This window comes from Zerene cesonia, chromosome 8 (genome assembly GCF_012273895.1).
Source record: "Zerene cesonia ecotype Mississippi chromosome 8, Zerene_cesonia_1.1, whole genome shotgun sequence".
Lineage (NCBI taxonomy): Eukaryota > Metazoa > Arthropoda > Insecta > Lepidoptera > Pieridae > Zerene > Zerene cesonia.
The window spans coordinates 6,092,619-6,120,223 of NC_052109.1; the positions used below are offsets into that span (position 1 = coordinate 6,092,619).

At 34.0% G+C, this 27,605-nt stretch overlaps 3 protein-coding genes across 7 annotated transcripts in view; 2 read left to right on the forward strand and 1 right to left on the reverse strand.

The window, feature by feature from the left end:
- LOC119828845 overlaps positions 1 to 7,963 on the forward strand; it is an 83,935-nt gene extending 75,972 nt beyond the window's left edge. For 3 of the 4 annotated variants that reach the window (XM_038351130.1, XM_038351134.1, XM_038351131.1), the window contains 14 exons: positions 58 to 222; positions 986 to 1,179; positions 1,441 to 1,537; positions 1,807 to 2,055; positions 2,347 to 2,615; positions 2,826 to 2,953; positions 3,405 to 3,559; positions 3,768 to 3,965; positions 4,242 to 4,386; positions 4,591 to 4,792; positions 5,392 to 5,545; positions 6,152 to 6,299; positions 6,819 to 6,942; positions 7,108 to 7,963. In XM_038351130.1, the coding sequence (XP_038207058.1) occupies positions 58 to 222; positions 986 to 1,179; positions 1,441 to 1,537; positions 1,807 to 2,055; positions 2,347 to 2,615; positions 2,826 to 2,953; positions 3,405 to 3,559; positions 3,768 to 3,965; positions 4,242 to 4,386; positions 4,591 to 4,792; positions 5,392 to 5,545; positions 6,152 to 6,299; positions 6,819 to 6,942; positions 7,108 to 7,585 (2,706 nt within the window). In that variant the 3' untranslated portion in view covers positions 7,586 to 7,963. Of the gene's footprint in view, positions 1 to 57; positions 223 to 985; positions 1,180 to 1,440; positions 1,538 to 1,806; positions 2,056 to 2,346; positions 2,616 to 2,825; positions 2,954 to 3,404; positions 3,560 to 3,767; positions 3,966 to 4,241; positions 4,387 to 4,590; positions 4,793 to 5,391; positions 5,546 to 6,151; positions 6,316 to 6,818; positions 6,944 to 7,107 lie in introns of those variants that run through there. The other variant, XM_038351132.1, reaches the window with a different exon arrangement.
- A 2,475-nt stretch (positions 7,964 to 10,438) lies between these two features.
- Positions 10,439 to 22,948, reverse strand: LOC119828859 (lysM and putative peptidoglycan-binding domain-containing protein 2). Its single transcript, XM_038351148.1, has 4 exons — positions 22,746 to 22,948; positions 22,377 to 22,663; positions 13,482 to 13,706; positions 10,439 to 12,467 (listed from the first exon to the last, which is right to left on the reverse strand). Exons 1-3 carry the CDS (start codon positions 22,914 to 22,916, stop codon positions 13,499 to 13,501), a joined length of 666 nt encoding a protein of 221 aa, XP_038207076.1. The 5' UTR covers positions 22,917 to 22,948; the 3' UTR covers positions 10,439 to 12,467; positions 13,482 to 13,498.
- A 432-nt stretch (positions 22,949 to 23,380) lies between these two features.
- Positions 23,381 to 27,605, forward strand: part of LOC119828843 (myosin-I heavy chain) — an 80,524-nt gene continuing 76,299 nt past the window's right edge. Inside the window, exon 1 of one of the 2 annotated variants that reach the window (XM_038351128.1) lies at positions 23,381 to 23,598. The gene's annotated coding sequence lies outside the window, so the exon portion shown is untranslated. The remainder of the gene's footprint in view (positions 23,599 to 27,605) is intronic. The other variant, XM_038351129.1, reaches the window with a different exon arrangement.

A 27,605-nucleotide genomic window follows, 5' to 3' on the forward strand; every position in this document is an offset into this window, starting at 1 on the left:
TATTTTTATTTATAATACGTACTCTGAGGTTGATTTAAGGGGACTTGTCCACTTCAGGGGGATAACGTCAGTATAACCTGTCTGGCTGGAGCAGGTAGAGTACATGGAACATTAGGCTTCAGTTGGGCGAGAGAAAGGAACCTTTTGGCCCTTGCCCCGGGCAGGGAAGTGTGGGAAGATTTGTATCCTGCTGGGAGTGTGCTCAAACTTTATAATGTTCAGGTAATTATTGTTTACCTCTCGCTTTACTATAAATTGATTTTTGATTTTTTTTTTTTTTTTTTATGTCACAGTCGGCAATGGAGCTGGTGGGACGCCTGATGGTAAGCGCTACCACCGCCCATGAACATTTGTAGAGACGTAAAGTCGATTACAGACCTTACGCCTCTACAAATGGATTGCCGACTTTAAATTGGGAAGGGATTAAGAAAGGATTTGCGAGAGGAATAAAGGAAAGGACTGGGAAGGGGAAGGAAAAGGATATGGGCCTCCGGCTCCCCCACTCACCGAACGAAACACAGCAGAATGCTATTTCACGCCGGTCTTCTGTGGGGGTGTGGTACTTCCCCGGTGCGAGCTGGCCCAATTCGTGCCGAAGCGTGCTCGACTACCACATATAAATATATAACATATAATATATATATGATACGATGATATTCCAAATTTGGCAATGTAAATAAACTCTTAAGCTTTTCTTGTCTTGCTTCGATTAATTGTCTTTTTCTAAATGCAGGTAATTAATGAAAAGTACCATAAATTGTTGGATGGATATACATTTTTCTTTATGTTTGCTAATGTTAAAAAGGTGTTAATAAACAGTTTGTCCAATCTTGCACACCAAAATCCAGAATTATGAAAGATTCGTCGTGTAACCATTGTTCCACCTTATCCTTGTCCTTAATAAGAGATAATACTCCCCACTTAAGGTGTCGAAGGAACTAGAATCTTATAAGCCCTGACTATATTTCTCAAATCACAATTCCAGAAATCAGCTGAATACAGTTGTCAAGTATCATCCGTAGCTGGGACAAATTCTAAGGCAGTAACAGTGTGGGCGGTGGGGTCCATAAATGACGTGTGTGAGAGTGAGGCATCTCATGGCCTACGGTGGCCTCAAACAGCCCCCGGGGCATATGCTATTGCCTCTTGTCCAACTGGATCCAGTGGGGAAACTACCAGGTACGAAATGAAGGCCTTGTCATTTTAGATTTTTTTTTTATTTATTCAGGCCGGGCAGGATCTTTCAAATCTATATATTTTATTATTATGCGACATACATATTAAAACATGGGAAAGGAGTAAGCTGCTGGAACACAGGCCTTCCATGAGGGAATAAGCTTATCACACACATTTTTTATACTTTTCTTTATACTTTTAAACAATTCAATATGATATACGCAATTACTTGAATAGCACAATAAATAAATGAACTTTACTTAGATTCTGCGAGCCGAAAACAACAACAGGCCCAGCTAAATGGAGCCTACCAAACTTTTCTGGGTGCACTGATGATTCGTTGCAAGATATTTATGAACAGGTGAGGCACTTTTACTCGTTTATTTTTATTTTAGGAACCCATTCGACACTAGTATTTTTTAGGAAATTAGGAGCAGTAAAGAAACATACAATTTATTCTATTTCACAAAGAGTAGAGCAGAATAATATTGATCTGACCTTCGAACTAGTCGTGTATATAATAAGAAATAAGTATAACTACTTACATATCACTAATTCGCTTACGTCATCAATTTGAATCTAAAATCATAAAATATATTTAATTGAATAATATGCCATCACATATTTCAGTTCACCCTCATATCCTACGGCTACTCCTGGGTACCAGTAAACGACATTGTACGACAGTACGGCGCAGTACTACGATCTCTCCCAGGGCACCCTGGTGCGGCCACAGTGCCTCTCCAGCACGCGTCCACTATTCTAGACTACCTACGGTCTATGGTCGCTAACACCACTGACAGAGCTCTCAGCGCTGAGCCTCTGCTGAAAATCTATGACACTTTATTAAAACATCGAGACGCGTTTTTGGATGAGCAGGTTTGTTATTTTACACACGATAAAATAAAAGCGCATATTCACTTACTAGTAGTTAGTAAGACTTACAAAAACCATAACACAGAAAACAATATTGATAAATGTAAATTTAAATTAGAAACAAAGTAACAGTCATACAGTATGTACGTTTAATTTAGGAGCAATGTAGTCCTCTAACCAATTGCTTAGTAATTTTATTAAAGAAACTAAAACATCTGAAGAACCTAAGTCAATATAACGAGATTGTATATCCTTAGTAGCTACTCAGTATAACAAGATTAAATATCCTTTCAGAAGATTTACCAACTCCAAAACGTAATAGTAAAAACAGCAACAATGAAGAATGACCTGGACTTCCGTTGCCAAGAATTTGTGGTACAAACGAAAGCACTGCAAGAAGATAAAGGACACTTCAGCTTTCCACTAAATCAAAATTCAGAAGAATGGCTGTTAACGTCTGTGGACGTTGAAGTGGCTGACGGATCTGAGAATGTGCTAGCAGTTGTCAATTATAATGATCTGTCCGCGCGATTACCTTCTTTACGGAGAACTATGGAGCTCAAGTGAGCAATACCTTCTTACCTAAAGTTATACCTTTAGTCATACATTGGTATTATTAAGAAGATTTTTTCCACTCTTTTTTTTAAATGGAAAATAACCGTTCTCTGAAAAATAACTAAAAGTTAATTCGCACTTTTTAATATCTTCATATCTTTTACAGCATTTCTTGTGTATATAAAATAAGTAAACCTATGATAATGTTTTGCTTTCAGAGGTAGTCGTGAAATAGAATATCATATGGCTTCAACGCAGTCCCAAGTTTGGTCTGACGGCAATCAAGATGATTCCAAATATACAATCACATTGCTTTTTATTCATGCAAAGAATTATAGTGCAATAGGTAAGTTCTAATTATTTTGTTAACATATTAAAGATATAAGAATAATGATCCATTGACCAGAAGAGTTAGTGGTCAAATATTGTCGTTAGTTAGTTATAGGTATCAGACTGCTCCTAATAAATAAATTTAATAACATCGCTACGGTTTGGCAAAAAACGCGGGTTCAAATCCCGCCTAGTGATCAAATCTTTCTATTCTTTAAAAATTTCTCATGAATGACATGTGTAATAAAAATAATATAAAGAAAAAAATCATCAAAATCGATTCACCCAGTCGAAAGTTCTTTGGTAACAACAAATGTGCAATCGAATTGATAATTTTCTGCCTTTTTGAAAATCGCTTGAAAAAGGAATAAAACAATCATAATAAATTACCAAGTCAACATATGTACTATACTCTTCTTGAACCCACTTCCAGATCAACGTATCCATATAAAATCAAAAAATTCCAGAGTCCAGACTAGCATGTGCACTCCGCACCTCGTCGGAGCCGAGCACGTGGTCCCGCAGCGCGTGCGAGGTGCGGGTCCCGGAGCCCAGCCACGTGTCTTGCCGCTGTCGGGGTCTGGCCACGTACGCGCTCTTCACCATCGCACCCACCACGCTCGTGAGTATATAGCTTTATTTGTCTTTGAGTTATTCCTGCTCTTATTATATTGTCTTATCATGTCTTTTAGAAGAAAATGTATGTTATAGGCATTATATGGGCAAAATAATATTAAAATTAACCTATTACACCAGTGTACAACATCGTGTAATTTAAGTTAACATCTTCTCTCATTCTCTGTACATTTATAAATCAAAGCAATTTCTAGACAGATGCAGAAAGGGACTTACGTGAGATAGTCAAAGTGACGGTCGGTTTGGGGGCTGCATTGTGTCTGCTCGCGGCCGTTTTACTGCTTCTCACGCTGGGGGGGCAAAGCCCCCGCCTGCCCATCATGTTGCGAGTGGTGACCGCCGCCGCGCATGCTACTGCGCTGCTAGCCCTGCTGGACTGTGATACTAGGCAGGTGAATATTTACAAGGGATTAGTTTTAAGAGTATTAAAGTTAATAATAGAGATATAAATAGATAAAATAAGGAACAAAAAATAAAAAATCTTTATCAATTGTTTGCTTTTTTTTTCTTAAAGATGTTGTAAATAATAATGAGACGAATAAACAACTCATTTGCATATTTTAATTTATTTTGTTATTGAAGATGTGCTCTCAAACTAAATTTGAACGTCATTGTGTCCTGATGCATTCCCACAAACGCCGCAGTACAATAAGAGCACATCGGTACAGGAGGAGGCGTGTCCGGGCGCGGCGGGGTGGGCGTGCGCGGCGAGCTGGTGCGCGGCCAGCGCGGCGCTGTGCGCGCAGCCGCTGCTGCTGCAGGCCGAGCTGGCGGGCCGCCCGCAGCGCGCCGCCTCCGTCGGGATACTCGCTGGTACGGGGACCTGTACAGTCATACATTGGCACACAGATAGACGTAGAGCATCACATCGCATGATTAAGATTTTTGCATTGTAAGAGTCGATTATCTGTGTTACCACTAGGGAAAACCTGTACCTATAACAGTAAAATAAAAGTAAATTGAAGTGACCAATCTTTAGCTAGCATCTCAGAGCCTCGATCGCCATTGTGACCGCAGGGTTCAGCACGCTGTGCTGGCTGTCGGCGCGCGTGTGGGGCGGCGCGCCGCTGCAGGCGGGCGCGGGCGCGCTGGCGGCGCTGGCGGCGGGCTGCGGCCTGCTGGCGCTGCTCGCGCTCGCGCTCGCGCTCTGCGCCGCGCTGCGCCTGCGCCTGCTGCTGCGCAAGGTGCCCGCCGAGCGCCGCTCTTACCTGCACGATCGGTGAGTTGCTGAGCTGCGAGTGCTCTCAACTTGTGCTTGTGGAGAGACAATACAATAGATGAGATATTTAGAAATGAGGTAGTTCTGATAATTTGACAGAAGGTCAAATGAACATGGGCATGCTGGAACGGTAGGTGAATTAAGAAGGTTGGTTGTTAATTGATCAGATAACATATAAAAAATAGCAAACAACACAATCGTTTCATTTAAAATGTACAGTCTTTCGCCGCATATATCGCACTATGGACATTACTCAATAACGCAATATGTGTTTCCATAAACTCGAGATAACCAATGAAAAAAAAATTAAACAGATTTTTCCTTTAGTAGTCATATCACATATACCGACTATTAATATATGCGAATAGCAAAAACTTACCATAACAAATCTATATTAATATCATAAAGCTGAAGAGTTTGTTTGTTTGCTTGATTTTTTCAGTCTTAGATAGGCTATTTATTGACTAAGGCTATAGGCTAAATAGTTCGTTCAATGTTAGATAGCCCATTTATTGAGGCTATATATTATGTACCACGGGCAAAGCCGAACTGAATTAGATATAAGCACATGCGCATGCTGAAGCGAATGTGGTCCGCAGGGTGCGCGAGGTGCGGCACACGCTGGTGCTGCTGGCCACGTCGAGCGCGGCGCAGGTGGGCGGCGCGGCGTACGCGCAGCGCGCCCCGCCGCACCTGCCGCACCTGCCGCACCTGCCGCGCGCCGCCGCGCTCGCCGCCGCCGCACTGCTCAATGTAACGCATCCACTTGTTATATATTATGCCGGTCGTCCGTTCACAATAGGCCGTTTGCGATAATGTAGGAGGAGGATTTTCCCTACATAAGCGCAGACATACGTACATGGACACAATAAACGTGTAAGCGGTAAAATTGCCTGGCGTTGCTGAAATAATTTTTGCATAAATCAATACAATATACCTTATCCTTGTTACTTTTAACATTATTAAATAATTGTTTTCTTTTTTTTTTACGTTTTACTTACGACTCTTACTTTCCGAATGGGATCTGCATTTGCGCCCTTTTACCCTCCGTTGCCGGCGCCTGTATTAAGTGTAATATAAAATTTTGTTCAACTTAATATGAAGTGACAGGATAACACAGACAAAAACGGAGCTTGGAAGCAAAATACTAGGGTTAATGGGAACTCCCGTTTCAGTTGAGGTCCCGGGATAAACCTATTCTACGTCATTTTTTGTATTGCAAACAATCTATACAAAATTCCTGTTTCATCGGTTCCGTGATAGCGTGAAGATACAGAAGGAGAAACAGTCAAATTTTTCAAATTAAATTAGTAACAGGATAAAAATCTCTAACCAATAATGTGTGTATTCTACTTCCAGGGTATAGCAATACTGACATGTTACGTACTGTGCCAAACGGAGAGCGCCCGGTGCTTGCGTCGCGTGTGTCGCGCCGTCTGGTCGTGTCGCGCGTGTCGCGAGTGCGCGCCGCCGCGTCACGCGCCCCAGCGCGACACCACACTTAGCTGTTAGTACTGTTTTAGGTATATACCGTAATATTATGTTTGCGAGATCAGGCGACAGCGCATCTGCGAGACGTTGGAGCTTAATGATTCGGAATTGTTAATTTTACAAATTGCAAACATTTAATATACAATTCGGTAGATTTTATTATACATTTATACAAAAAAAAGGGCCAGGAAAATGGATAACACTACTTGTTTACTTAAATTATGAATGTGAATCGATATGTCTATTTAACATACGAATGGTTTTTATCCATAATATAAACTCATTTTAAGCTATTGCCCACTCAGAGATAACCTCCTAGAATTGGAGCTAAAAGAAATAGCGCCATGATATTATTTTAACCCCTCGTTCTCCATTTCATTTCAATTCATACTTTATTCTAACAATATTTGAAGACTATTTACTTCAGTCCAAACTTTTGTATCTTAAGAATTCCACACAATTTAATATTTATCCTAGTTGTTTTCATATTTATAATACATATTAAAATGTTTAAACGTTTTATTCCATTATCCAGTGTACATAAAGCAAAACGGCGAGGCAGAAAGTCGAGGAGGAATGGGTTTCTTGGAGACCTCATCATCACAAGCCACTCCCATGACGACATACTGGCGATTTGAGAGCCCTTCTAAAATCAACAGGTGAATATGACACTTAAATAATATAAACAAATGCCTCATTTTCTATCGACCATAGTTTAATATTCCAATAATATTTTAATGTTATTTTTTCTGGGAATCAGAATCATATTTTTAGAAGTCCTTAAAACTCACATATAATTACTAATTAACACATTTTTAATCAAGGAAGCTATCATCACCCCTTCAAGAAGACGGTCGAGCTGACATCATCAGATGCGTGGAATACAAGCAACCTTCCCACGGCCGCTCCATCACAACGCAAGCCTGCGATCTGATCCCGGACTACATCGGCTCCGGCTACATCGAGCTCGGAAAACCAAAAATTACACGGGATATTACCTCCCCTCTCCTCCCCCAAGAAATAAGCAAAGAATGCTCCCTTTGCATCCAATCTAACCCCGATATATCAAAACTTCCGCTCCCCATCAAAAGTTGCCTGAAGAAAACAAAAAACTTCGCCTCGACTGTCTCTCTCCCTTCAGAAGACGTACCAAATACAGATATTATTTTAGTGAATAAGAAATGGAATAAAGCATATCCGCCTGATACGGACCAAATGATGAACAAAATTACCAATGACTTGGATTTCTTATTAAATAGAAATAAGAGAAAAGATGCCCAAATTGAAGAGGCGCCTACTTAGTTGAAATTTGTTAGGGGATTATAGAGCAATGTTCATGTACATTTAAATGTTAAATAAATTCAAAGTATTAATATTTTAAGACTTTCTAATTATTAAGTAAGTATTCCAATCTCGATTTTTTTTTCTTTTTGTAGCTCAATTTCTTAGTACTTTTGTCTTTCTTTCATTCATCATAATAAACGTCTTATTTTATGTTACCATTACTTGTGATAAACTTAATTTGTGTTTCATTTTTTAACCTTGTACACTTATTTATTATTTAATGAATCTTATTCTTGTGTACAGATAATATTAAGATAAAATACTCATTATTTGTAGAATGATATAGTTTTCATACAATTTTTAAACATTTTTTTATTGAAAATAAAGACAAAAATATGTTCCGTGTTTTATTTTATAGTTTTATATACTATAGTTTAACTCAGCACTTTAAAAAAAAAAAGAAGTATATAGTAGTACGACGCCTTAGATCACGTGACAAAAGGCGAAAACATCTAAACAATGTCGCGCTTAGTCAATATGGATGGAATCGCTGATCCTTATTAACACGAGACGACGATTCGCAATCTCTCACAGCACAAGTTTTTATATACAATTTTTACAATGTACATAACACTTTAATTCATAGGCGTGTAATAATATAAGACACAAACATAAAAACATGCATCCCTAAAGTGTCCCGAGCTGCTAACAATACGACATATGTAGCTCGGGCTCGTTCCACCCGGGTCATGTTGAAAGCCGCAGTTTCCTTCTCTATTAAGTGAGTGATGCCGAGGAATTAGAAGTCCGTTAAAGATGCACGCAAGCGATATTCCACTAGTTTTATTAGATACGAAACTTTGTATTTTTCTTCATGTTTGTTTCTTATTCCTACACGATAAGACGCCTGAACAAATTTGCCTGAGATTTAGTACACAAATAGAATTAAATAAGTTTTGTGTTCTTAATTTTTTTTAAATAGGGTGACATCGAATCATGTTCGTAAAGCGGTTCGATAAATCTTTAAAATGATTCGTCCTATAAGTCGTCGTATTCGTCCGATATTCTGGTACAAGCGAATGCTTAGTAACAGAATCGTTAACAAATGGCAAAATTAGGTCTATTTAAAAATAAAAACCACGATAGAGATACCAATATTTTATTACTTTTATAGTAAACTTTATAAAGCGATAATTTTGGTTAGCAAACAGCTTTTATAATTTTATACAAAACAAAACATACATTATGTATATGTATAGAATTGTTATTAATAAATTCTCTATAACAACATCGATGACTTGATTACATATGTACATCTCTAATAATTACTATCTTATAAATAAATTTATATTATCTATCAAGCTCAACATTCATTAATTTTAACACCGATATATTAGTTAGTGCCTGTAACATCTATTACAAAGTTATTACTAAATACGCCTATATAGCGTAGTGATTATTTAAACTATTAATATTAATACAACAATACTATTTTTATAAATTTACAGAACAACTTTAATAGATCGATACAAATATGTATACGAAATGCTATCATTATAGGATAATTTGGGATAATTAAGAAGCAACAAACTTTGAAGAAATCAAATGCCAAATGTATCAACTATTTATTATTTACAGAATGAAATATAATTTAACATCGTTATATTATACACAACAAGAATCCTAATATTTCAAGTATCAAACATACTGTAATATGCATTTATTTAACAATTTACAAGCAATTACATTTACGTGAAGTATGCTACATTAAACTTGCATACTTTTTACAATTAAACAGGCCACAATATTCTTACACGATTATTAATTATTAAACAGTCAGAATCACATCATATCATAGTAGTAGAGTGTATCTTTGGTCTCAAAACCAAAAATAAACATACTCTTATATATTATAAATTTTAAATTCTGATTTACCAATGAAAATGAAAAAAAAAGTACATTATCAAGTAAAATGGCATAATACAATTATCGTGTACGAAAAAGAGACAAATGTATTGAACTGATTTCTGGCTAATAAGCCACATTCCAACATGCAGTTCCCGGAGCGCCTTTAACCCCTCTATACTTTTTTACTTATTTCATTGGTTATAACAATATGAATAATTTAATGGAAACGACAGCTGATTATATCGTTTCATAATAATGTTCAAAAACATTTATTATCTCTTTTTAGCGTCAGAATAACTATTGATAGTTTTAAATTCATATTAGTTAGTATTAGAAAGTATAAATTAATAACATAAATATCCACCATGCAATAATTTTTTAATCATCTACAGATAAATTAAATATTTTCCAGTGACATCAAAATAGGAATAAAAAAAAACATTTTTGTCGAATCTTAGTCGATTTAAACTGCTGTAGGCTTAGTTAGCATTCTTTTCCTGATGTAGAATATAAAGAATGAATTATAATTTAAAGCGGACATAACTATATCAGTGAATTGAAAAAAAAACATTGATTTCTATCTTATATAATGCAAAAAAACAGCTCTTTATTTTATTAGAAAAAGGTGTCCACAAACACAAAATCATTAGTTATTCGTATGCAATTAGCTCTAAGGGATTTTTAATTGTAACGATTTTATGTTTTTTATAAATAAATTAAAATTTTTTTGGATGATTGTATCCGTTCTGTTTCTAAATTCTTCAAAATCTTACTAAAAGAAGCATCACAAATGTTTCAGTTCGTATATTTTATAAATCTAAGTGCGAAAGTTATTCGAATGACTTAACTTAGGGTTATATAGAGATATATTATGTAAATGATATACTTATTTTCTATGCATATTATGAGATTAACTTTACACTGAAATATGAAATAACGTTATTACAAATTAAAAACAGTGAATTAAATTAACAAATTCAAGATTTATTTATACATTATATTTGGACGACTTTTGTCTTAACATATGTAACAAGAAATGCGATATTCATCATGTATATATACAATTATTTACATTGTTTATTGGATTTATTTAAAAAACGATTCCGAAAATAAACATAATTATTATAAAACAGTATTTAGTTATGTACATGACTTTACAGGTTTAATGAGACATGTAATAAAAAAATGTCTTAACTAGCTTTCCCAAAGCGACGGGGTTATCAAATCGTAGCGTGTTTGATTATTTTATTTATTATTACGTTACGTTATTACGTTATTTGGTATATTCAACATTATATCAAGAGTAACTTTCATAGAAACATCATCTCGTAAGCATTTAAGCGAAATTATAACATATTTTATCACAACGCATGAAATTGTATATTTCTGTTGATTCAAAATTACGTATTCAGATTAAAATAAAATAAAAATAATAATCATCTCTCTCTGTCTTATTTTAACATAAATAGAGGAGATTTAATTATCTTTCTATTTGCAAAATCTAGTGGTATCTAATCAGAACTAAAGAAAATTGTGTTTAAATCGTAATTAAAAATAGTCAAAAATATATATTGATAAAGTTATTTTAATAGTTTTCAAACAATTCAGATTTTTGGTATTATGAACCTATAAGAAATAATCTTAAACGTTTAATAAAATAATGAATTATGCATATGCTTATATTACTATATGTATTTAGTTTATGCAATTACTACACGAGTTGCAGTGTTCTTTCGTCTAGAGTTCTATTTCAGAGTTCCATAAACAGCTAAAAATGTGATGTCTCGTGTCCCATGTGAGGCAAATGCATTATAACTTTGCTTAACTGATGGAACCTAGATCTAGACTAGATCTCACGATTTCTACAATGACAGTGTACCATGGTTCTACTATTACATTGTTACACCATCATTTTTTGTGGGTAGTTGAATTTGATTTAAATTGTGATAAAGTTTAACATAATTATTGTTTTGCTTTGTATGAAAATGATGAATAAACAATCTACTAAAATTACTCTTATAGGATAACCTGGGAGGTAAAGAAAATAAAAACCTATTATAACATTTCCATTAATACGGTAAAAGCCTCAATAAACAAATGAAGCTAGTAAACATTCCATCCGTCTCTGTCTTTTGTTTTGAAAAATATGAGACGGGTAATATTTTATTAAACCACCACTTGTACATTGCGAATTCCAAAGATTAATAAATAATACATTTTAGTGTTAAAAAAATTTTGAATATAGTATTGACTTGTATGAATTATGCTGCTAATTAAAAGATTATTATCTAATCATACTTTTTATTTGCGTGTTATATTCGATCCAACTAAGGATACCCAATAGATCGTCAATAATCAATTTAGTTTCAAATATCATTTGAAAATGACGATCCAGTTGAAACATTTTTTTTTCATATAAATATCAGTATAGAAATTAAAGACTTTTTATCAGATTTAACTGGGAAACCACGCGACCATGTGCTGTATTCGAAACATTGTGTTTAAAACAAACGTTATTGCTGAACTGATTTTAATTATTGGTTTGAAATAATATTATGACGTCACAATATGGTGCTAGCTCGATCCTATTCTTAGTTAGATCGCATTATAAATGCAATAATTACAAACATTCATACGTTACTAGTATCAATAATCCCTTTTATATTCTACGCTTTATTCAAGCGATGTAAATGAAACAAAGTAACACTGCATTTCTTACACTGTATAACACATTAAATATTTAATTTTCAGCAAGAAATGTATACACTTTTAATTAAACTTAATATATTCATTAAAAAAATTAAAGCAAGATCTTAATCCTAAACCGCCCAGGTATCGTATATAACAGATCAGAGCATTATTACTAGACGGTGGACGCCGGACGCCGGACACCAGGCGTCGGACGCCCGTCGCCGGACGCCGGAGGCTGGACGTCGGATCATCCCGCACGAACGTTCTGACGCCGCGGCTCAGTTATTGGAAACGCGCATATCTGCAAAATAGTAACACGTTGTGATTCATATTTATTTTAGAGTAGATTTCCGCTCGCGGCTTCGCCTGTTTATTAAAAGACAGTCTCTGTGTTTTCCCCAGAAAGTTCTAGCTCACGTGGTGTTTGGATCTGGGATATAAACTATCCTATGTCCTTGAAGTCCAAATTCAAATATCCATTTCTATTATTACTTTTATAGCGTTGAGAGCTGATACGAACATCTGTTAGTGGTAGACCAAAGATTCACAGCTAAAAAAACATAAATCCAATAGCATATAACTTTACGACCGAATGGAAATTTTGGCAGTGACGTCCACAACCTTCACAACAAGAATGCCTTTGAATTAAAAATGTTCAACATCTTAGAATTAAATCAATAAATAATTTATAGGCAAATAAAAGTGCCTATCTATTTTAGCATCAGGTTTTTTATCCTATAACGGGCAACTGAACTGGTGGGTCGCCTGGTGGGTGAGCGATCACCACCGCCCACGAATAACATCGCAAAGACTAGGGCATTAGAGCATGCGTTGCCAGCTTTTAAGTGGTAAGGAATAAGGAAAGGATTTATGTGAGGTAAAGGGTACAGGTCTCCAGCTAATAGCAAAGGTAATTAAATATAAACATAAATGGACAGGGGCGGCATTTATCGGTCTTTGCCCCGCCTAAAATATCATAGATCCGGGGCTAATGGAATGGACTGAGAAGAATAAGGAAAGGGACAGGGGCCACCGCCTCTTCCAAATAACGGAAAAAAACACAGTAGAATGCTACTGTGCTACTATTTCACCCCAATGTTCTATGGGGGTGAAATAGTAGTGGTACATTACCCGGGGCAAGTTAAATGTGACTATTTTCTTTCTCTTTTTAAATTGTCTATTTTCTTTGAAATTTTTTCCAAAGACCATTTTACGTTCTCGAGTTAGGTGGGAAATGTTACCAACTTGTCGCTAAGTCTACGTCACTACACACCAACTCCAATTCTGACCCACAGACTCCCAGTAATACACTCACCTGCGCTGTCTCGGGCGCTACAACTGAAACAGGTCATCGTGTGCCCTCTCCAGCCGTTTCAACGAGCTGTCCACCCTCCGGCCGTGTGTCAGTGCGGAGGGCGGCGGCGGCAGCGGCGGTGGGATCACCTCATTGTAGGAGGTCGACGCGCCCATAGAGGCGGACTGCCGTAAGCGAGCGGTCGGCCGATGCCGGACGAAGTCGTCTTCGAAACCTTTGACGAAGCTGGAATGTTAAGTCAGTGTGTCAATAGAAGCAAAAATACCTGAGCGAATAGGATAATCCACTGGTTGAGGCGGGTGGACGGCTGTCTATTATTAAATTAAAATGGATATTAAAATGGAGTCTATGTAAAGAAGACGTCCTGAAATTTTTTGTAGGTTTCATCACTTGTTTACGTCACTTTTATAACGCATCATAGTATATTCATAAACCAACCAACTGATATTGAATTGTATTTCACATATTCATATATTTTTATTTAGCGACCAATCTGCAAAGCAAAAAATTCAAAGGCATTCCAAATGCATGCTCTTTTGAGATCAACAATATTTCTCTTAATATATAAGAATACAAGAAACCTACACCACTGCATTATGATTGCATCTGCGTATCCCACGAAGTGAAAATACATCACTTGATTTCATGGTACTTTGCCAAGATTGTTCAACGGAATTTTAAAGCCAATATCCAAAATTCTTAGAATATAAAAGTAAAACAGCTATGCTATTTAGTCTCTTAATATCTTGTAACTCATTATTCTCTCATAAAGCACTTAATAACAAGAAAAATATTATTATTAGCATTACCATAATTCCCGTAGGAATTGTCTAGTATATAATTATAGTTTATCTAGTATATAATTCTCTAATTGCGTTGCATCAGAAAGTTTTAAGATAAAATGCTGTCTGTGGTCGAATTCAAAATTCAAATTCAAATTGATTTATTGTGATTCACTGTGATCTGCCATGTGGCGTACAATTGTCAAAAATTGTGTATTAAAGCCATACATTTGTCATAGACTTTGCGAGACCTCTAATCTTATCTATCGCTAAGTAATCTATTTTAAATGTCACAACAAATTTATCAAAGGTTTATTCAAATTAAGGCTATCAGACCAGGTTAATGACCTAGAATTAGGCTCGTCGGTCATTTAAAATTCAATTAATTTTAATGAAAAAATGCATTAGCTTCGGATAATACGGTTATATCAAAAAAAAATATGTTCATTTAATCCCTGACCAATATATGTAGTTGAATGACTTACGTCAAAAGTGACAGTATGCAGATGTTTCGCAGTAAATTAGAGATAAACACGTATGCGATAACTTGTCAATGTGCGTCAATTATCTAGAACATTATAACTTATATTGCAATGCCGAAAATTTTATGTGAACGTTTATTGCTTTTTAAGCAAAATCTTTTAAACCGGTTGTAAAGATGAAGGTCTGGAGCAAAATATAAGTCAATCACGCTAATACAAGAACGAAAGCGCAGTTATGGGAAAAATACGCCTGTAACTGTTTATTTGGTCCTAGACGTTATCCTCATTGCTCATTTCCTACTTTATATCCAACTAGCTTTTCGCCCGCGGCTTCGCCCGCGTAGAATTCGCTTATATCGCGCGACACGGTAAGGAGTATTTTCTTCGCATCAAAAAGTGTGGTTTGTTCTTTCCCACGTTCATCTCCATCTTTATACCAAGTTTCATCAAAATCGGTTTGACAATAACGAACTTTCATACAAACTTTCATCCCCTCTTTCAACCCTTTCTACCCTTTTTTCGCGATAAAAAGTATCCTATGTTCTTTCCCAAGTTCATTTCTATCTTCATATCAAATTTTGTAAAAATCGGTTCAGTGGTTTAGGCGTGAAAGCGTAACAGACAGACAGACAGACAGACAGAGTTACTTTCGCATTTATAATATTAGTAGGGATTAGTAGGGATAGTAGGGATAATAAATGAATTATAGTCATATTTGTGCGTACTCCTTTGAACGTATCATCACCCAATACTTTTGTCTTACCATAAAGCCTGTTCCAGAGGATAATTTAAGAAAAATAACAATAGATTGCACGTAAGTTCTTTTAAGTTTCCTTCTTAGAGTACGTTTGAATTTGAGTTTGCGATTTCCATATTAAAAAACATGGTAAATATAAAAAAGTTTTTACGTTAGTAGCCACTTACAATCCATGATACTGACATTACTTTGCTATACCGTAGTACACATCCAATCTCAGATAAGAATAACACAATGCCTGTGACCAAACCCAAGAGCCGAGGTGGTGGAGGCGTATTTGTGGCTGCATGACTAACAAGGCAGTTTATATCACAAAGACACAATGTTAAACCGATCCAACAAGAAGCTACTCGTCATCAAAATTATAAATCAGAATTAAACGATTCATAGAAAACTTTCATATTTAGATACTTTAGATGGAAGACACGTGCGATTTTCTCATAATATTTCTAGACATTTGAATTCGGAGGAAGCAACGTTTAATCTGCCTGTTATATTAACTCTTTTTACTTCAATATGAGTCATCTGCCAGGTACACGTGAGGCACACCCTCGTCAAATATAAACTAAACGACTACATGTACGAGTTTGAGCTATTAAATAAACCTCGGGGGACTTATAATTGGATATTAGGCAGTTTACTGAAACTTGTGTGATAATCCTTTCCATAATCGAATTGAATCCATTGTTAGCATGACTATGAATGTAATGTCCATCTAATGAGATCTAATAATTTGGTAATCTCTCGGGCTAACTATCTAAGCAAACCGTAGTGTCGTATTATATCGTAATGTGTATTAATATCTTCAATATCCTCCATACTAATAATATAAAGTCTAAGAATTTGATAGTTTGAACGCACTAATCGAAGAAACTACTCGACCGATTTCCAAAATCTATCTATCCACCATTGGATATGCAGAGATCCCCAGTCTTACATAAATGTTTGAGTCAATGTACTCAAAATAAATACTGATAATCAATCATCGAAGGGGCTTATGCAATTTGTTCATCATAGAAATTTAGTACCTTCATACGTTAAAAACCTTTAGCCACGTATGTCCAACATTTTTTGGATTTCAAACTTTATTTTGGAATTTAACAACTATTACTTTGGAAACAATTAGGGGCTGTTCTTGTTTGATCCGTATTACTACTTAGCAAAAAGCATAAACATAGATTTAAATATCAAAAACTTATAATCGGATTTTAAACGCGATTTAAGCATTTTAATACGACGTTCCGTACACTCTACTGCGAACGTTTTCCCTGAGAGACGGACGGTGGGTAATGTTATAAATAAATCGCGTTTAATAAACTTTAAAAATTCTTTATTCCTAATATAATACTCGCTATAATCAAACAAGACGAAACATAGACGTAAAAAAATCCACGATGAACAATAATAGCAAGTCATATAAGAGATTCCGTAACAATATACTATCCATATATAATACATAACTGGGTATAAACTGTTAGGCCACTACTTAAATAGTTTTATGACCGCAATTGAGGATTATGATACGTACCCAGACCCTATGTTTGTGGGTGTTAGCAATCACACTGGGATCACGTATCATACAGATAAGATACAAGCTGGCGACTTATTTCGTTCGGAAATGTAAAGAGTAGATCTAATATATCTCTATTTTTAATTATCATAAACATATCTTTATAATTTATGGGTTATTACATTTATTTCTATTCTTATATTTTTAATTTATACAAAAATGTATGAATGGAATATTTGAAAATATATTAACTACATTAGTTTAAACTAAACAAGATCACAATCCGTACCAAGACAGGAGAATTAATTTATAGTCAACTAAATTGAACCAGTATTGGTTACTCGGGTTTTTGTCAAACAAATTTCAACTTTGTTACAAGTATCTTAAGTTCACATTGCTCTACAAACGCGCTTTAGCAAAGTATGCATATTTTCAAACACGCTCATAAAACAGCCAAAAGTCGGTGTCGTGTTGTAAAAACATTTTTCATTTAACACGTAATGTGTCATAGACACAACAATAAGAACATTATCCTTGAATTATGTTACAATTTCTGTAAATAATATAATATGATAAATACAGTCGGCATATACGTGCTTCAATTTTCTATAAAACAAGAAATTATAAAGGAAATCAAGATCCGTGTTATAATATTATTCAATGTTTATTGTAATTTATTTATTGTATAGAGATAAGAGATGAATGGTAAACAAATAAACAACAGATATTGCGAGTGTATAATTAAGATACACAAGTTCAAAAAGGCGGTAATTTTTACTTTTGTCTTGTGACCAATTTAAACACGATAGCGTTAACTTTAACATCATGCATAAAATTCTAAAACAACAAAAAAATTAAAGCATTTTGGGATTCTTTTTCAACCCTGGATAAAAATTTATTCATCCATTATGTGAACAATAACTCAAAAATGTTCTCCAATGGCTCGAGTTTTGACATATGTATGAGATGATATTTTCATTTCATTTATTGGGTAGTACGATACGATTGAATGGATAAGTTTTAAACATGGAAAATAACCTCTAAGTAAAATTAATTTATTAAAAATAAAAAATAAAATAATTTATTATTATAAATTAAACAATAGGCGTATCGAGAACGAGTACACGTATTATGTACCTAAGAATAGTTATATGAAGCGTGTTTTAATTCGTGTAATCATACTTAACGATATTAACAACTCTATTAGAACCGTTAAATAGAACATTCTTTCCAACGTCCAATTTAATAAAATTCTTCATAACTTTGAACGATATCTGCATATTGAAACAGATTACACTGCGAGAGATAAATTCTACTGTACGTCGACCATGTCAATATTTGTAACAACGCACAAAATTTCCACGAATCTATTTATGTTTTACGTCTACATTTCAGCATAACTTCGCGGATATAAATTTTTTAAAATAATAAAAAAATTTATAGCCCCGTTGCTGACGGTACCAAGACCGTCGAAAGCTCTAGAGAGTCTTTTAGTCGGAAAGTGTTACCCACCCACGGTCAAGTGTTATTCATATCGTTGGATTATTATGTTCGAAAGGCTTGAAAATTGAAATGTTATTGTATCACATATTTTTATCGTGGATATTTGAACTAAAGGTGAAATTTTCAACGGATTTACTGAGATATGAGAAGAGACAATATGAATAAAATTAAGAAAAACATTAATTTATCGATAAATCCTATCTATTATTAAATATACCATATTTTATTATTAAAAATAGAAGCCGGTCGGCCGACTTCGCCTGAGGAACGAAGGAAAGAATTTTTAAGAATCGGCACATTAGTTTATGAGATGAGCGCGATTAAACCAACAATCATCAGCTTTATATTATTAGTATAGAAAATGTGTGATAGTTTTTTGACTTAGTTTAAAAAGAAACCAAGATCAAAACGACCACACACAATCCACACACATATTTTTTGTCGATAATACCTATAAATAATTAATGCATAAGTGCGCAGTTTACTGGCTGGTTTATTAATTACGTCTAATTATTACGTTACACTCACTTGCATGAGATATCGTTATATTTTTACATTACTCGATGTTAAAATGTTAAAACCGATTGAATCACATATCGAAGGAAGAAATTTTAACGTCAAAATTCCGACAAATAAATAAAAAATTACTAAAAATGTTAATATTTCAACTCTTAATCTTGCTATACTAACATGCATATTTAAGATGTAGATATATCTCGTATGGAAAATATAGATATGTCAAACAATTAAAATGTGCACATTATTACGAAATACATAAAAAATTTAAATCTACCGTCGCATTAGCATATTTATCGATATTATTAGATCTAGCTGTGTTATGTAGGTGTAACGGAAACAGTGTTTAGATATATGTATAATATATGTATTTAAGATATTAATGCAGTAATTTAAATGTATTTGATCAAACTAAAGACCATAACAGAATGATGAATCATGTATTATGTAGATAGTACGAGTAATTATCTTATCAAATGATCTTTAAAATATCTCGAGACAATTAGTTACATAGCCATATAGAACTAATATAAATAATGTAAGAGCAGCATCACTACACTTATAATAAGATATCTAGTAAAAATACGATCAATGGTTCTAGGGAGGATTCAGTCAGGTCAGTTTAAAGATTCAGTCGCTTAAAGCCTCCATTGTTTTTGATAACGTCGCTTAATAACAAACAAGATGACGATGACTTCGACTCATGGAATGCAACAATATATAATATTATTTCCTTATTTTACAATATTACACGTATCATGCAAAATACTGGACTCATTTCGATTTGATTTTTAATGTTTCATAACGTAGTGTATAATTTAATATCAATCCGTAATACTCAACACGGAAGAGCGATCGAAAAACTACAAACCAACGCAATAGAGGGTTTTACGATAAAACTCAATGCAGCATGAAAGAAAGACATACTTAGGTATTATATTGAAAAACAAAGCGCAAAAACTTCCTACCGTTAATTGACTGTTAACCTTGACAATCCTAACTCATAGCTCGTGACCGTACTACTTGCTTGGTAAAATGCATTTGAGGGTTATATCGTAGAATAAATAGGTTTAGTAATAATATACATATTATAATACTAACTGGTCGTCCGGTTTCGCCCGGGTAGACCCGGTATGAAAACAAAATAAACAGCCCTTGACACTTAGAGATAACAATGCTTCATATAATAGAGTTTATAAAATCGGTTCAGCAGATCCAAAGATTACCCCGTACAACGTAAGAAAATTCGCAAACTTATCTCTTATGTTAGCACGGACTGCGCACAAAATACGAAAGGTATTTACGCAACCGTCATGTGACTGTCAGTCGTAGAAAGTATACAAATTATAGAATGTTTCGCACGCGTTTGATGCAGTCAAATTTTTATTATAGCGGACTTAGAGCATTCCAGGTTCCGACTATTTACTGTGTCAACATATGTACGTACGTTAATTTTTTCACGTTTCCAAAAATGACAGGTTCTCTATTCGACATTTCTTTATTTGTTTACTGGACAATTAGGTTGGTTTTCAACCGATTGTTGTGTTTTTTTATTTTTGATATTAGTTCTTGTCATTTGGTCTCAGAATCTGGAGCGGTACCTCGCAACTTTTTTGGTAAAAAAAATTATTACATTTAACATTAGTTTTTGTAGGTACATACCTAATCATTTTCGAACGACTACAAAAAAAAGGATGAGGTTCGCATTTAAGATAAAATAATAATCATTATTTAATGAGAGAAGATAATATTGAAAATAATTTCATAACATTATGCATAACTTTTACAAATTTCTATGCATTTACCTCATTTATTTAAATGAACCTTCAAATATATCTTTAATTTTAATTTACTGCTATTATATTAATAATCATTTTATAGTAATAACTAGCAGTCCGCCTCAGTTTTGTTACCACCATTGTACATATAGCACTCAGGGATAAGATACAAATCCAATAGTGATCTTAAAAATCTGTTCAATACATCCAGACATTATCTTATACAACATCACAAATTTACCTATCTATAACATTTTATATTGGTATAGTATATATGTATCCCAAATACAAACTATTAAAGTTAACATCAAAGGTTGTGTTATCAAATTTGGTAAACAAATTTATCACTATGAGTAGCTCCCAGCCATGTATTGACTCAATGATTGCTGTCTTATCAGGGCTTATACTTTATTAATAATATGTTAAATAATACCTATTTGAATATATATGAAAAAGTGTAGTGAGAGGTATAGATTAAAAAAATTATGAACATAACACAAACATATATATAAATTACCCAACTAAATGAAAATCTAGAAAGAATTGTGATTTGTTATTCTCCAAAACTTACACAAAAAACACCAAAGAAATATACATTCATGCAATAACTGTCATTCCAGTGATCTGTGTCTACACAGTAAGCCAGACAGAAAGGAAGCTGGGCAACTTGCCTGCCTGTCCTTAAACAAAACTATCTTATATACTTCTGGCGCACTAGACAAAATTTCTGGCACAAATATTGTATCATTTCATGCATATATTGAATTTGTTTTTGGTTGCTCGTTCGTAAAGACACTAGACCTCATAGTATAATATTTTTAAGTATTTTATATAGATAGAGTAGTAAGTAATTTATATAGAAGTTCACTTTGCAAAATTGAATTATCAATTGTTTACAAAAATGTATGATACATTTTTCTGAATGAATTACTTCAAGTGTATCATTATTCAAGCTATTATTCACAACTGGACACTTGAAGTAAAGTGGCATTGAAGTGTGAAAAAATTTGTACTTGCATAATGTTTGAGTAAGTGAAAATTTATCCGAGTTGATCAAATAAGTATTAAAAAATTACTTTGATACCAGTGATACCATTAATCTAAAATTAATAATAAATTGTCAATGCATCTTTGACATTTATATTAATTTATACAAATAGGTCACAATGTCGCATTGCCAAATTTTTAAAGTGGTGTTGTTTTTTTTTTTGTTTATTCTTCTATTGGGTGTTTATCAGGTGCTTACGTATATAATTTATTTCGTTTTCCTATTTAAAATAAATCTACTAAATAGTGTTAAAACATTTATGAGAAATAATTATTTCTACTAGCATCAATTTTGGATAATTGCCACTATAAACAATGGTCAATACTATGGTACAAACTCATGAATAGCAAACAACAAATTGTCGAGTTTAACGATGTCTGATTTGAAATATAATAGCTATTCTTTACAATAAGGTCATAAGTTCATATCTAATCACAAAGGAAGTTCATTGCTCTTCAATACAGAACTGCATAGAAATACTTTAAATCTGTTATAATAAATATATTAGAAATTACTCACTCGCTATTTTCCTTGGTTTTTTCAACATGTTTTTTTATTGTTGCAATGGATGAGTCTAATCTGTTTAGGAAATTATCAAATGACTCCTTTTCATCCGGGCTGCCAGGGGAGAAGTCTCGCGTAGGCATGCCCGCAATCGACGCTCGGTGGTTTGGAGGCGCTATGTCAGTCACTCTCTCACCATTCTCGTAAAATGGAGAATCCTTCGTAACAGGAATCAGTAAATATTCTCGCAAGAACAAACTGTCCGATGCGAACAATCGATTCGCTCGTCTTATCTTCTCCATCTAAAACCGAAAACAAGTTCACTTCATCAAAAATTCATCCCACAATCCAGTTATCAACATTTATTATGATATTCTCACTTACAGTAACACCGTACTTTAACGCAATTCCTTGTAACGTATCGCCTTTAGACATGACATGCTTGATGTATTCTTCATTCCTTTTCATGTGATTGCATGTACTCCCATATTTTTTTAAGGGTCTAGCAGATTCCCTAATAGAAATTCTTTCATCAAAGAGACGGTCCTCCTCCATGTTTGACGTAAACTATAGTGACAGAAATTGACATTGTCCGTGTGTCATGAGACAATAATAAATTGAATGGTGTGAAGTTAGGTATGGATTTATATTTACGTTCTGTAATAATTAAGAATAAAAAAATGTAATGTTCAAAGATTACAAAAAACAAAATTTGCCGCATTGTTACCAATTATTGTAGAACCAAATTATAAAAAATAAAAGTATGTATGAGTAGTATATAGAAGTTTCATACATGGAAAACTAGATGGCAGACGGAGCCAAAACCTTTTTGCTTGTCAGTTGTCACAGTCTGACATTTTATTGTGTTTTGATTCGGTCATTTATACTAATGCAGCTCCAGTCGTTCCATTCCATACTGTCCATTCATAATTTCTCACTCATTCAATGAAGAGTGAACTGGAATCTCTGGAACGAATCAGTCTTTCACCAATCACCAGTCTTTTGATGAATTTTGAACGGATTGGACGTTACGTTGTTAAATTCTGATTATTGTTACTTGCAAATATTACAGTGTTTTGAAATTTAAATGTTGTGTGTGACAAAATACTGATTTAAAATCTATTACAATTTGTACTATATTTATGTGTGGCCTAGAAGAATTTTGTTTGGATTTTATTTGATGATTTGTATTTACACACATGTTGTGATCAATACAATCACCGATTTTTTTAAGAGGGTAAGTATGAATGAAAGTCTTATTATTAATTGTTAGTCTTAACTTGTGTTATATTGTGATTATTATTTATTTGATTGTTTTACAACTTCTTTACAATTCGTAACTAGGGATAGTACCGTGAAGGCACCCGCCCGAAGCTTTGCAATAGGGTATGTACAGCAGGCCCGGGCGAATTTGCGGGGGTTGAGCTGTGACGATTTTTATTACTTTACAGTACAATACTATGGGGTAAACTTTACTAGCATAACCATTACGTAGCTACGTTGGTATATTTTGAATTAAATTAGAAACTGTACATATTATGATAATGCCAAAATTTACCACGAATTACGTATAAATTGAAACTGAGGATAAATTATATTCCAAGGTGTGAAAATATATTGCTCATGTGACAAAATCACAGTTAGTACCGAATTTTTTAATTTATTTGTTTATTTTTGAATAATAATGCGACTTCTGAATACTACTTTTTCATCTATACTAGTATTATAAAGAGGTCAAATTTGTGAATTTGTAAGTTTGTGATGTTGAAAGTGGGTAATCTTTACATCTACTGAAACGATTTTAAAAATTCTTTTACCTCTATAAAGTCATTAATTATGAGTGTCGTAGGCTACATTTTAGTTTTTATCCCGGGTCAATGCGGACAGAATGAGGATGAGAAGCTAGCGTGTAAATATCATCGAACTAATTGCTCCTAATATGAAACAGTAGTTGTACAAATCAATTCGACGATCATAATTCATATCATTATTCTGCAAAAAATTCCATATCATATTCTAAGAAAAGAACATAAACATAGTTCGCGAAAAACATGGTCACGCATATATGCATCATATAGCCTAAACACTATAGTTAGAAGTAACAAAGTAGGTGGGTAGTAACGACAATCAAAATGCAACATCAGCGATATCGATTCGTTCACAACACACGTTCGATTCTCGAGAGCTGCATTGTTTCTGAACGACTATGCAATTTACAGGACATGAAAGGAGAAATAAGAACTCCTATGTCGGCTCTATAACAAGGGTTGAGACATGGGTAACTTGCCAACTGCGAATAAGAATCGTGGTCTATAATTACCTATAACAAACCCACAATATTGTTAGGATTTTATTGTGCTAGGATCACAACAACTACAGTAAAAATTTAATTTAACAAAGTTAAAAAAATATAAAATATAGCCTATGACCCTCCAAATAACGTGGCTTATAAAAAAACAGCATCACAAGCTCAGAAATATACTTGACAAATTCTTTAAAATATAGAGAATAGATTATATTGTTACATTATCGAATTTAACAACAACGTTTTATCCTTAATTATAATGGTAATATTTGACATTGTTCTAATTTATTGCCGATACTTGGTTATGACTCGCTGTCGATTTCAAAAACAACTAAACTTCATAACTGTTGCAATTCATTAAATCTTCTTATATATAAAATTCTCGTGTCACAGTTTTCGTTGCCATACTCCTCCGAAACGGCTTGACCGATTCCTCTGAAATTTGGTAAGCATATTGGGTAGGTCTGAGAATCGGCCAACATCTATTTTTTATCCCGATATTCCTACGGGATACGGACTTACGCGGGTGAAACCGCGGGGCGCAGCTAGTCTAATATATAAAATTCTCGTGTCACAGTTTTCGTTGCCAAACTCCTCCGAAACGGCTGGACCGATTCTTATGAAATTTTGTGTGCGTATTGGGTATGTGTGAGAATCGGCCAACATCTATTTTTCATACCCCTAAAGGATAAGAGTAAGGCAGAACAGCGTTTGCCGGGTGCAGCTAGTACAATATAATTTCTACCTTACGATTTCGTCTTCGCATCGGTTTCTCCATCCTCTTATCGCAGATTACTAACGTAATAGTAATGATAAAGCATTATGTCCCTTGACTAATAAGTTAATCATAACCGGTTACGAAATAAAAAGAAAAGCTGTGTGACTCACGAGCACGGAATCCAAGGCTTTTTAACATTTTGTCCTAATGATGTATGACTCAGAACGGATCTGAGAATTTTCTTCAAATAAATTGATAAGCTGTTCTTAAAAGCTTAATAAATAACGCGTAATGCTTTCCTACATCTAGTCATACGGTTGATCTAGTCATATCATGCTGATGATGATATGATGTACTGAGATGTTTCTGAAAAAACTTCAGTAAACAGGAAATTTCTTACTGATATAAAATTCATAATTATAATTCTGACGAAATCGCTCTAAGGCTTAAAACTTGTTAACGGGTGCGACGTAATGAGCTAAATTTGAAATTAAAATCTCATATCTCACGACATACAGCTTTCTTTTTTTTTATATTAGTTTATAGAATTTTATGTATTGATATGAACTTCTTATGGAAATAAATAGGAGGCAATGATCATATTTACCGTAATGAAACAAATTTAAAACGACATATTATGTATTCTAAACCAAATTCAAAAAAAAAGATTGTATTTTTTGCGTTTTTTATGGGTACCTGCACTCTGCTGGGTTAACCGATATTTGTATTTCTTTTTTTATTAAAAGCTGGTGTCTGCCATGTGGTGGGACCGCAATTTCAATTCGATCTAGTTCTGACAATTGGAAGACGGATTAGTTTATTTGTTGAAAACAATTACTTATCAGTCGATGAAAATCATCGTAATTCGTATTCATCTCAATAAAGCTGTATAACTTAACACCTCTAATAAGCAGTCATTAAACAATTAAAACATTCGTCACTAAGACTGTTACTAGCGGAACTAATTTACAACCAATTGTGTAACAAAATGTTTTACTCGAACAAACTTTTCGTTTAGTTGCAGCTGAGTAAAAATTTTTATAACTTAAAGTTTGCGTAAAACCTCGTTGGTAGGTATTGAAACATAATAAATATAAATAAATGTATAAGCGACATAATTTTTGTTAGGTGTTATTCCGCTTTCGTTTTCATGAATGAAAACTAATCGTATATTTTACAATAAGAGGATTCCACGAACATCGAGTGCATATGGGATACTTGAAACATGTATGGATTAATTAAGAGAGCAGGCAGGCAAGCAATACATAACTGCAGCAATGTACGTCACTAACTTTCATTTAATCACTATATATTTGACAATATCGAGAATATTCGATAGTGAGATAGATTCATAAAAATAAACACAGTATAGCTTTGTTCACGATTTACTATTTAATGTACTGAGAAAACATCCATAAAAAAGCTTAACCTGCCGCAGGGTACTTGTTATTTATATTAGTTACCTCAGTACAGAAATCAATGAACGAGCAGTTTGAACAATACAGAACTCTGAGTGGGCTCAATGCCAAGAGAATATTGGCTAGTTATTTGATTGAATAGTCTATTTGTATTAATTAAGAGTTTAGGAGCTGTAAATACAAATGGATACAAAATGTATCAATTATTAATGAAATGCTTAATCATTTATACCATTTATTTATTTTTTATTGCACTTATTTAACAGTCGAGAAAAAGAGACTAATAGATAAGAGCTTACATCTAAGTACAACGGGCGGTCTTATCGCTTAGAGCGATTTCTTCCAGACATCATATTTAGACCATTATATTGTTAACATTTATGCATGCCATTATGGTGTTTAAAATGACGACGCGTCAGGCGAGATAGGCTAAAATAAACAGACCGAAAAACAATTTAAAATATACCTAGTATTTTTTAGCGAAATAAAAATAAAAATATGTATGTTATGTAACATTAATTTTATTATTTATTTTTATATATATTAATTTATGGACTTCACTATAATATATCATCAACAATCAAATCTATGAAAATTAATCACTGTAGAGACACAGGCCTCCTGTGAGGGTGAACTTTAGTACGACATTATGTATCAGGTAGGTTCCGGAGCCGAGTCATCAGCGACAATAGTTCCGAACAAGGTGCGATACACGAAAACACCGTTCCGAGTGCCGTTAGCCGGTTTCTTGGAAGGACAACCTCCGTACGCGTCACGTCAATGTAAACAATATAGTATAGTAT

Excerpts from the sequence above, each read along its gene's own strand:
- LOC119828859 (XM_038351148.1), bottom strand. The coding sequence starts at position 22,916 with ATGGAGGAGGACCGTCTCTTTGATGAAAGAATTTCTATTAGGGAATCT. Across the intron at positions 22,664-22,745 it reads CGTTAAAGTACGGTGTTACT|ATGGAGAAGATAAGACGAGC; the intron begins GTAAGTGAGAAT and ends TTTCGGTTTTAG. Across the intron at positions 13,707-22,376 it reads AAAACCAAGGAAAATAGCGA|CTTCGTCAAAGGTTTCGAAG; the intron begins GTGAGTAATTTC and ends TTAACATTCCAG.